At 51.7% G+C, this 11,229-nt stretch overlaps 1 protein-coding gene across 1 annotated transcript in view; it reads right to left on the reverse strand.

The window, feature by feature from the left end:
* ZBTB16 (zinc finger and BTB domain containing 16) overlaps positions 1 to 11,223 on the reverse strand; it is a 189,555-nt gene extending 178,332 nt beyond the window's left edge. Inside the window, exons 1-2 of the mRNA XM_019632220.1 lie at positions 10,918 to 11,223; positions 6,500 to 7,857 (exon numbers count right to left, since the gene is read on the reverse strand). Of these exons, the coding sequence (XP_019487765.1) occupies positions 6,500 to 7,767 (1,268 nt within the window). The 5' untranslated portion in view covers positions 7,768 to 7,857; positions 10,918 to 11,223. The remainder of the gene's footprint in view (positions 1 to 6,499; positions 7,858 to 10,917) is intronic.
* Between the last annotated feature and the right edge of the window lie 6 nt (positions 11,224 to 11,229).

Consider the following 11,229-nt stretch of genomic DNA (forward strand, 5'->3'; position numbering starts at 1 on the left):
ACCAGGGGCCAAAGTGTCAGGCAGGATGTTGTGGGAAGAACAGTGAACATGGAGCCAGAAGACCTAGGCACAAACCCTGGAGACACCCTTTCCTGTCTTACCATGGACAAGTCTGTTAACCTCTCAAGGTTCCCTTTGCCCATCAGGGAATCTGAAACTAATCTCTACATTGTGGCTAGAGGGTTTGGGGAGATTCTGACTTCGGATACACTTAGCACAGTGACATGTTCAACAGGCCAATAGGACATTGCATAGGTGAGCCGCCTGAGGCACTTGGAACTGGTGATGGTGGAGCACAGCCCAGCTAAATTTAAATAAGAACTGGAATGACTCATCAGGCCTCAGGTCAATGGGACAAAGAGTACCCTGGCCACCAAGGTACAAGAGATCAGCTTCTCAGGAAAATGCTCACTATGTTTCAGGCCCAAACACACACCGCCCAAGGCAGCAGTTTACCTGGTGCTGTACGATGCTGTACGAACCTGTGCCTCTGAGGAAAAGCGGGACCTGGACCAACACAAACACATTTGTTTTACCCTGCACTGCCAGTGTGCCCTGCTTCACAACAAGGCAATAAAAATAGAACAGCAAACATGCATGGGGTACTTACTGTGTGCCACCATGCCTCCCACTTGACAGATATTTACTGATTAATCCTTCTAACAAACCCAGTGAGTAGGTACTGTTATTATTCCCATTTTACAAATGGGCATGCGGGCACAGAGAGATTACATAACAACCACCGTCACACAGCTGGCAAGTGGTATAACTGGAATTCTGAGCCAGATAGAGAGTCTCATTTGTTTAAAATACACATTTGTTAACATAGTGTTGGAGGTAAGGCGGCAAGGATGCCATGGTAAATTTTTCTTTCTACCAAAATAATTGCCATTGAGACAGGGATTTCACCTAACAACATCGACATAGAACTTGACCAAAATAACCTTTAGTTATCATGGAAAATTCAGGAACCCTCCACTGGACAAACTGAGGCACGCCTGTATTCATTCAGCAAGACTCTTAAGTCTCACACTCGGGCTTTCAGTTGGACTTGTTTTAAAGTCATTAATTAAAAAAATTAAAGTGATTGGAAATGTTTTTCTCCTAAAATAGCAAGAAATCAAAGAATTGTGAATGGAGTTTGATTTTAACAGTTTAGGGTAATCACTATTTTAAAGATTCATAAATAATGTTCCTAGAACAAGCAGAAGGAAAAAGTGTTGCTGAACTAAAGCTTTCCTCCCCCTCCCTCCTACAATTAGCAGCACCATCCAATAATGACAGCAAATCAAAATGGAACTTCTCACTGAGATGAAAGAGCATGCAACTTTTCTCCATTGGAAATAAAATAAATCATCTCCAAATTTTCCAAGAGTTTAGCCTAGATCCCACATGACTCAGTAACCCTAAGAAGGTTAAAGTATTTAAAAAGAAGTCAAAGCAGACAGACTCAAATCTAACTGACCCCCTATTTTAGCTGGCTGACTGCCAATCCAGATTCCAAAACAGAGCAAAATTCAATTAACCAAAATGATTTCATGAAGATATGAGTAGGCGTACAAGTGGTAAAAGAAGAACTTTTTTAAAGAGCTCAACAATCCAGAAACAGCTTGTCCAAGTGCCTAAATTTACAAGGCACTTAATTTTGAAGAAATTAAAGCTCGGGATGAAAAAGAGGCTGACAATGGTGACAGAGCTAAAAATAAATGCAGAGCTGGGTCTAGAGGCCCAGCCTCCACGACGGCTGAGCACACCACAAAGCCTTCTGCCATTTTCCTATCTCCACAACCAATGCCCTCTCCAAAAGACTAGATTTCCAGGAGCCCAGGAGGTTATAAACTTAAGTCATTCATCACCCCCCAAAGGATACTTCCTGGAAATAGAAATGGATTCAGAAAGGATTTGGGCAAATCTGTGAATGACAGATCAGCCATAAATAGCTACTGAGAGAAGCTAGGCGCCACCTGACCTTTAGGACTGACGTCAAGGAAGATAGCTGTAGCCTCCAATGGTGGTATCTCAGGGATGGAGTTGGCAACCAAAGACTAGGTCAGATGGATCTGACCCAGAACAGCAACGGCCATGTGCTTATATGGCCTGGCGTGGAGCACCCTGGGCTGTGAATTAGAAGTCGAGCTGAGCTCCTGGTTCTATCCATTTATAGCTATGTGACCTTGGGCAAGTCACTTACGGGCTCCAAAGCTCATTTTCCTCATCTGTAACTTGGGGCTGATAATGGTCCACAATCCCTTAGCCAAAACTCTGGGGTGCTTCAGAAATCCAAGTTGTTCAGATTTTAGAAAGGTACTATGGGGCTGACAGTGTTTGCCCAGTCCCAGAGGAGTCTAAGGAAGCACTCTGTAATCAAACACATTAATATTTTTGCAGCAAAACATATGAATATTCAATACAGACAGGATAAATATAGCTCACATCGGTTCAGATCAGGTTTTGCCACGAAATGAGTTTGCTGCAAACTTACACAAAACCTTTTAGCTTTCAGAACTTCTCAGACTTTACAGATGTGGAATGATGGACCTGCACCCCCGTTAGGGGAGGCTGTGATGTTAATAGTCATTAAAGATGCTTTGCAAAGGAGAAAGTGCTACAACTGATACAAGGCATTATTAACATTATTGCCGTTGCTATCATTATTCCACAGCATACTCTTTTCCAAAAAAGGTTTGACCTCAGAGGTGACTAAAGCTGGCAGAATGATGCAAGGGGACCAAGAGCTCAGGGCAACTTCTAAACTTCCCAAAGTGGCCAAAACCAAGGTCCCTGGCTGTTGGCCCTCTACACGGTCAACTACTGAAAACAGAGCAGCTGGCCACCTGAGAGAGACCATGGCAAGGGGCCAGTCAGAACTCTGACATCTCAACTACATGGCTCATGCACTCTAGAGCTGGCCCCAAGAAGCCTCTGAAAAGGGCTGCACACACGGGTCCAGGGAGCTGGCTGAGACCATTCCTCACGGTTCCTGAGCATCCCTTCAAGAACCAGGCCAGAGTTCCTGCAGGACACACACTGTAGCTGGTCTAAGAGCTTGTCTGTAGAAGATACAGAGGAAGGCCTATAAAACCAGACCCACCCCGATCCTGCAGCACTGAATTCAGAAACCTATCAAGACCAGGCTGCATCAGCCCAGAGAGACTGAGGGCTATAAATGAGAACTGTGTTCACACTTAAGTCAACCATACGGTTCCCTGTAATCTTATCACATATGTATGTAACTCTGAGAATAAGAAGGTGCACCTGGCCCATTTGAGCAGGTCCCTAGATTAGATACAGAACAAGCCTACGTGCAGAGCTGCTCCAGCCTTTCAAAGAGAAAGAGAAAGAAGACTGAGCCTAGAGGAGATGAGTCCAATCTTCAGAAACTGAACAAGACCCTCTCTCCCTCAGACATGATCCTCTGTAATATGGGCCTACTCAGGAAGGTTTTGGGGTCCAGAGCTTGGTCCTCCATCTGCATGGTGCTGATCTCTCAGGTCTTCTGACTGCTTTGTCTTCCCCTTCTGGATCCTTTAGGTAAGTAAGCCCCATTTGATTTACCCAAGTAGTGTCCTTGTCTGGTCTTTCCATAAATCCATGACTCCGTGTGACATAGCTTTTACATCTCACCCTGTCCCGCAGGGACCACAACTTCACTAATTTTCATTCCAACTTTCTGTCGTGCCAACAGGCTCCTCGCTCACCAGCTTGGGACCAAGTCATGAGGAAACCTATCGATGGGATTCTATTGGGGTGTCGGAAAAGTCATGACGCATTTTTGCAATGAAAAACAGAAAAAATACATCATGACTTTTCCGACACCCCAACATAACAAACTCTCCTTCCTGCATGGTTTTCCAGCACTCTCCCTTCCCTTCCTCGCCATGCCCTTCTGCTCCTCCAAAAAAGGGAAAGCAGCAATAATTGCAAGGTATTAACCTTTACCAACTCTAGCCTATGGGCTTCAAAATAAAACCTGAAGCCTACTTCAACAGTTACTTCAACATTCATCACTGTTATATCACAGCCAATTCCACAGTCTCCTGACATCAGAATCTCCCATTCTGATTGTTTGTCTTGCCTTTTTGTTTTTACTGGTAGTGGGGATATGGAGGGAGGAACAGAGAACAGTAGGAAACAGGGAAGTAGCACTTTAATCCAGGAGCTTTGAGGGAGAGGGAAAGGCCTCCCACAAAGGGCATTCTGATCAGGAGCCAAAGGGCTGCCAGTCAGAGCGAGGACTGAGCACGCACAGGAACATTTTGTCCCCTCCTTGATTTCTTTAGACCCCCACAGCTTTCCACCCAAGGCACTGCCCCAGGCTCCAGTTTCTTGGGCTGCAGCAGCTTACTTTCCACCCTCAGTCAAAAGCACATTCTCCATGTCAGCAGCCCACAGCGTGACACCAAGGATTCCAGAACCAGCGCCTCATCATCACAAGTCCACAAGGACAGGGACATTCTCGGCACTGCCCCACGGCCAACACAGCCCTGGTGGCAGGCAGCGCTGTGGACACTATACACTAGAACTTGGAGCCAAGGGGAATTGTGCAGAGATGAGGCCCAAACAAGATGGGGGACAGAAGGGTCTGTTCTTCACCTTCAGTTACTATGTGCCAGTCACAGCTCTAGGAATTTCTAGATATTACTTCATTAATCCAACACCACGCCCTGAAGGCCATCTCCATTTTAAAAAGTGTAAAACAGGCTCAGAAAGGTTCCGAAACTACCCCAAGCTCTAGTTTCACCACCGGTGTTCTGTATAACACAGCCAGCCCTCCGCCTCTCCCCAGAGGACCGAGGGTCCTACAGAATGGGAATCTGGGACTCCTGGCAGGGTAATGTCTTTTGTAGCCCTCAATGGTAAAGAGAAGCAACCAGGACCTGAGGAGAGCCAGAAAAAGGTTTACTTTCCACTATAACACATTTCTCATAGTACAGAACTGAAATAATTCACATCCGGAGAAGATGATAAGCCTGTCTGGTCAAGTTTGGGGAGAGGGTTTCCTCTTTAGGAAAGTTTGAGCAAAAACAAACACAACCTCGGTCTATTTCTGAGCGGTACAAACAACATGAAGATACCTGAGTGGCAGTTATTTTTTGCACCCACGGGGAAAAAAGTCGGCTACGTTTAGCTCAACAGCACTTTCCACAAGGTTAAGTCTCAGAGCCACTGATTAAGCAGTGTCAGAGCAGGTTCCGGCGCAGTTCCGGGTAATCAGACCAACCTCCAGATGCCTCCCCCTCCACCCCACACCCTCTCACCCGTCCTGTACTGAATGAGAAACAGAGGAATGGGGTAAGCAGAGAAGCATGCAAAAGTGGAGAAGCCCCCATGATCAGCCAAAGAGCAGGGAAGAGGGTGTGCAAGGAAATGTTATCATGGTGACAACAGAAACTGGATTTCTTGACACCATTCATCTGACCCAGGAGCTAGAAGGTAAAATGATGGGCATATCGTTATGACAGAGGCAGGTGAACACCAAACGCTCTACTGATTCCCTCCATATTTGCTCCACTTCTGATGAGCAATTTTCAAAATCCTCTGTTCTACAGGCACGATCCTCTTCAGGACTGAAGGACACCAAGAGGCAGCAAAGAGCAAGGGGATTTGAATCCAGCTCTGCCTCCTACGATCTCTGTGATCCTGGGAAAAAGTCTCAGTATCTTCCCACGTAAAAGAAGAACCTACCTCAGAGGGCTGTTGTAACAAAAATGTGACTCCACATAAAGCACTTAGTATTGAACCAGGCATGTCGTAAGAGCTCAGTGGATAGTTATTTCACAGAGAAGGGAACGTAAGCCAGAGGGAAGCCAATGCTGGCCCGAAGTGGCATTTAACTCAACGTGAGCACAGATGGGATAAGAATAAGACTCTGCAGGTTGCAAAACCAAGACTTCCATACCTATCTTTCCCCCTTGAATTTAAATCATCTCCTTCTAAATGTGTTTGCAGGGACAGAGAATGAGAAGGGAGAGAGAGAGAACCACGTTCCCGGTGACGAATGTTCACAGCTGCTCCTGTGGCCTAAGCAGCATCCAGTCCCTCTCATCCTCCTGAGCTGCAGACAGCCTGCCTTGGCACAAACCATTGATGGGAACCTGGGTACCTGAAACCTGGCAACATGGCCAATTCCAGGCCATGGGAGACCTTCATCCTCAATCCCACTACCTCTTCTCCCTCCCTCCACTTTATCAATCACTCTAGGCAAAGGAGAACAGACCCAACAGCAAAAAAAAAGCAAACAAGAGCCCAAAAGCATAAAGGGGAAAGAGGCTGGTAGAAAGCTGGGCCCATGAGTTCCCCAGTGCTTAGGAAAGACCCAAGACCCTCTCGCCACACTTGCAAAGTGTGCCCCCATCCTCAGGACTTAGAAAGAAGTGGTTTTTTACAAATAGCAGGGAGGATGGGAGCCAGGCCCCAAGACCCAGGAGCAGCTGGGTATGAAGGCAGGGTGTCAGGAGTTTGGGGCTGGGGTGTCAGGCTGGACTGGTGAGGGACCTACCTGTGCTGCTCCACAGCCTCATTGTCAGGAAGCTCCACCCCACACACACTGCACTGCTCCCCGATGGTCCGGCTCTCTGACTTCATGCCCACGGCCAGCTCACCCAGCTTGTTGAACAGCTCCCTCTGGATGAAGCCCTGCGGCAGCAGACCCCCATAGGTGCTGAAGTCCATGGAGACAGCCAGGGCGGGCTGCACGTGTAGGCCAGAGGACACCGAAGACGGCATGCTCAACACGGCATCAGCCTTGTGGTTGGGCAACACAGAGTAGATGCCCAGATGTTTCTCGGCTGTGGGCGCCAGGTGCTCTGGTCGGCCTGGGGGGCCCTGGCCAGCCTCAGCAGGGGGTGGCAGCTGCTCAGCACTCTCCTCACGCCCGTAGTGCAGCTCCCTAGCACTGGTGATGACGCTGCTCCGAGTTGGAGTCCCAGGTCCCTCTTTGCCCCTTTCCTCAACCTTGTCCCCCATGCCACCTGAGATGCTGGATTCAGCTGCCCCAGGGCTGTCCTGGCAGGGCACCTCATCCACCTGCATCATTTCCGTCTTCACTTCAGCCATCCCAGGGTGCCTCCCACCCCCAGCCAGAGTCGGCTCCTCAGGCCCTGCAGGCGGCTGAAGCGTTCCCTGCAGGAGAGACTGTCCTATGGTCATCAAACTGTCCACTGCAGCCTTGGTGGGACTCATGGCTGAAAGACCAAAAGAAGTGGAGACTGACGGGCTCTGGTCCACCATGGGCCCAGGGAGGCTCTGTGCAGCCACACTGGCATGCCCACTCTCCTCGCCGGAATGCTTCGAGATGAAGATATTCTTGAGGTACCGAGCCTTTCGGTCCTCTTCCTCCTCAGCCCCACCATCTGCCATGGTGGCCTCCGTGTCATTGTCATCCGTGGCCTGGATGGTCTCCAGGATCTTCAGGCACTGCTCCTCCAGGTACTCGATCTCCAAGATCTCGGCCGCATACAACAGGTCATCCAGGTCCTCGGCCTTGGCTTGCAGTGTGGCTGTGTATGCATACTCCAGAATCTGCTGGAAGGTCTTCGGCGAGAGGAAATCCAGAGTGTAGTGCTGGCTGTTGCGGTGGAAGAGGATCTCAAACATCTTGCTGGTGCAGGCCAGCACTGTCCGGTGGGCGTGGAACTCCTGGCTGTCCACCATGATGACCACATCACACAGCGTCCCGGCCAGCCGCATCTGGTTGGCCTTGCACAGGAGCCCTGTGGGGTGGCTGGGGTTCTGCAGCTGGATCATGCCCATCTTCGTCAGATCCATGGTGCTCCCCGCGGCTTAGGCATGAGGCTCTCTTTTCTTCCTGGCTCTGCGTGATGGGGCAGGGTGGGTTTCCTGGGCCAACGGAGAGGGCTAGGGGGGGGGGAGAGGGAGGAGAGGCAAAAGAGATAAGAGAACAAAAGGTAGAATAGTCAGTGCCCCTAAAAGTAAAAATTCAAACAATACAACACAGCACACCCCTCCAGGTCAGCCAGCGAGAGAATCCTGGAGATTTGAATGGAGGAAAGGGGGCTTCCTAGAAATCTCGGAGTCTGCCTTTACAAGCCCATGAATGAGAACAAAGAGAAGTTTTTGCCATAGCATATGCCCAATTCTCGCTCTATGACAGCTACTACTAAAGTGAAAATTACAGTGGAGTCTTCTGGGTCCTGAGCTTTAAGTCTGAGAGTGGGGAGATCCTGTGCAAGGCCAACATTTGCTATGGGGAGGTGTGCAGCATTTACTGAAAATTAGTAAGATTTGAAGCCTTTCCTTTAGTCAATTAAAGCACTCAATTTCACTATCAAACTCATCTTCAAAACAAAGTTTTTCTAAACTGTGCTTCACTGTGGTAGCCCCAGGAGCAAAGTCAAGCTCAGCTGGGCTAGTAGCCTGCAGTCCTGGCCCACAAAAATCTATGGGCAAGGGCTCTCCTCCTCCAGGCCCATCCTCTCACCATCAGCCAGTGCCTTCCTGGGCCTCTGTCTTTCCACTCTTCTCAGGGCTGCAAAGGACCCATAGACCCACTCCCTGATCCCCTTTGTTGGCACTAACAGGAACACACACCCATAACTCACACACTAGCTTGGGTCACTTCCACCCATAGGTGCCTCAAGATTATTGTATATGTAATCCAAAATCTGGACTGTGTGTGTGTGTGCATATGCATACACACCAGCCAGTAAGGGAAAGAGTTAACACATGTGTGCATACTTATATAAGATGCTGCACTTACCCCCTACTGGCAAGTGCCCAGTGGACAGGAAGATCTATAAAATGTACAACAGGTCACGGAGAACCTAAGAAGAGAGAGCATAAGAAATATGCACCCTTACAGCTAAGAGTGTACATGCTGGGTACATGAACAGCAGGTGTGTCCCACAGGCTCCTAGGAGTGGGCAAGTCCTATGACTAGGAGCAGCAACTGATGCTGGACATGGCTTGGAGGTGCTGGAAGCAATATTGGCACCAGCATCTATGGTATGAGTTACAACCAGTACCAAGGGAAGGCAGGGCTGGGAGACAAAGGCCTCTCTCCCAGAGTGCTGTTCAAGATCAGTAACAGGGTTCTGGGACTCCTGAACCATTTAAAGAGTGTTAAAAAGACCTCACAGGCCCAGGCGCTTCCCAGCCTCTGCCTTGCTGTGGCCAATATTTCAGTGATATGAACTAGGAGCAAAGCAGAACAAGGGTTCTCTCTCGCTCTTCCAGCTCTACTTGCTGAAGCCCCCAGAAGGAGCCGTACTGGTTCCAGAGCCACAAATCTCATGCAGAAAGGGTTAATAGGACTGCTGATCAAGACACTTTTGCTGCCCAGCCTGGGATGGGACCTTAGGCCATCAAGAGTAGAATGACCATTCATCGCCAGGCTAATATGCGCTTTCCCGAAGACTTAGGGGTTTCAGAGAACTAAGAGGAAGCAATCGAAAGAATGGAAGCTGGGCTACCCGAATTCCTTCCAGAAAGTAAGCTCCTTAGGTCCTGAGGGAAATCAGGGTGCCCTCGGTCAGCCGTCCCCCCGACCCACCTCTCAGCGCCCGCAATCGGGCCGGCGCTGGCTGCAGCGTCCAGCCCGGCGCCGCGGTGGAAAGCCGCCGCTAACCCGCTGGAGCTCCGGGAATCGATCACGCTCTCACACACCCCTAGTTTGCAACCACCCCCACGGAGAGTTGGAAACGTCTTCGGCAAACTTGGGGAAGCAACTTTTCCCGGGGAACCAGGCGGCAGAAGGAGCGGGAGTGGGGCAAGGGAAGAGGAAAAAGCGAAAGAGACCCGGACGAAAAGCGGAGTCCGGGCGGGCTGGACGCCTGGGCGAGAGCGGCTAGCAGGCGGACCCACCCCGCCGCGAAAGGAAAGCACAAAAGCCGGACCGAGAGTTGTGGGAGGAAAAGGAGCGAGTTGTTGGAGGTAAGGCAAGAAGGGATCGGCCAGCCTTCCCTCTCCGACCCAGGGCTGTGACCCCGGGAGCGACTGGCAGGGTCCCAGGCCGCGGGGCCGGAGCCTCCAGCAGCCGACTTGCCCGGCCCAGGCACCGTGCGCACGTCCCGGGGAGCGGACCAGTGAGTCGCTGCCCTGTGCGTCTGTGCGTTCCAGCGGGTCCGCGGGCCGATGAAACGGTGCGCATTTCGAGCGCGTGCGGCAGTGCTCCAGGGACGGTGCGTGCGAGCTGCCGGTGCGCCGGGGTAGGGAAAGCATCCCGAACGCATCAGGTGCAAAGCCGGGACACCCACCCAATGCGGCCGGAAGAGCACAGCGAGCTCCGGCGCCACGGCCGGTCCCGCCGAGAGCCGAGGAGGGCCCGGAGCCCTGAAGACCCTCCGGTGCTCCGCCACGGCCGCCCCTCCCCCCTTAAAAAGGGGGATCAAGTCCAATGAAAAAAATATAAAAAGGACTCACCACGTTTTTTCAAAGAAAAACAAAACCCAAGCGAGTCCCACTCCTGCTCCCCTCTGCCCCCAGGTCCACTCTTCAGATCCTCCGATTCTAGCTTCCCAGCCGGCTGGCGAATAAACACACAAACCACAACCCTACCTCGTGCCCGCGCACCGGTCCGCATACATATGAGCGCCCACCGGCTCCCAGCTCCTCCGCCGGCCCCCGGCGGTACAAAGCCTCCCGATCCCCAATCCTCCGCACGCGCCCTCAGCCCCTACAGACCGCTCTGCCCCTATCTCTCACCCCGACCGTGCCCTGGTGCGGAAGGGTTGGGGTAGCAGCTGCGCCCAAGCTGACAGCCGGGGCTCCCCCTTCTAGTCGACCCCAGCCGGCGGTGGCGACGGCTGCAGCAGCCAGAAGGGAACAAGCCGAATAATCAGGCACAAGCCCAGCGGCCGAGCGGCTGAAGCGAGTGCGCCCCCAGACCTCTCCAGCCCCAGGGCGCCCTGGCGCGCGGCTCTCGCTGGGCGGTGCGACCCTCCCCGGCCCCTAACTCACCGCTGCCAAGCCGGGCGCTGCGGGGTGGGTGTGCGTGCCTCTTGGGGGGGTGTGTGCCTGTGTCGGGGAAGGGTGTTGCTGGGGAACTGTTGCTCTCGGTATCACGGCGGCAGCGGCGGCATCGCCCGGCAGTTCGCAGTACCCGCTCTCATCGCCCTCAACTCCTCTCTGCTGCGAGGTTAGCAAATCACCACCGGCTTCGGCGCCTCCGCCGCGTCTCACGTCAACGCCGAGCCCCCTCCCATGCGAGGCCCCGGCGCCTCTCCATCTTTAGTGCTGGCGGCCGAGCCGGGCTCCCTGCCCACAGCCGCC

This window comes from Hipposideros armiger, unplaced genomic scaffold (genome assembly GCF_001890085.2).
Source record: "Hipposideros armiger isolate ML-2016 unplaced genomic scaffold, ASM189008v1 scaffold_1098, whole genome shotgun sequence".
Taxonomy (NCBI): domain Eukaryota; kingdom Metazoa; phylum Chordata; class Mammalia; order Chiroptera; family Hipposideridae; genus Hipposideros; species Hipposideros armiger.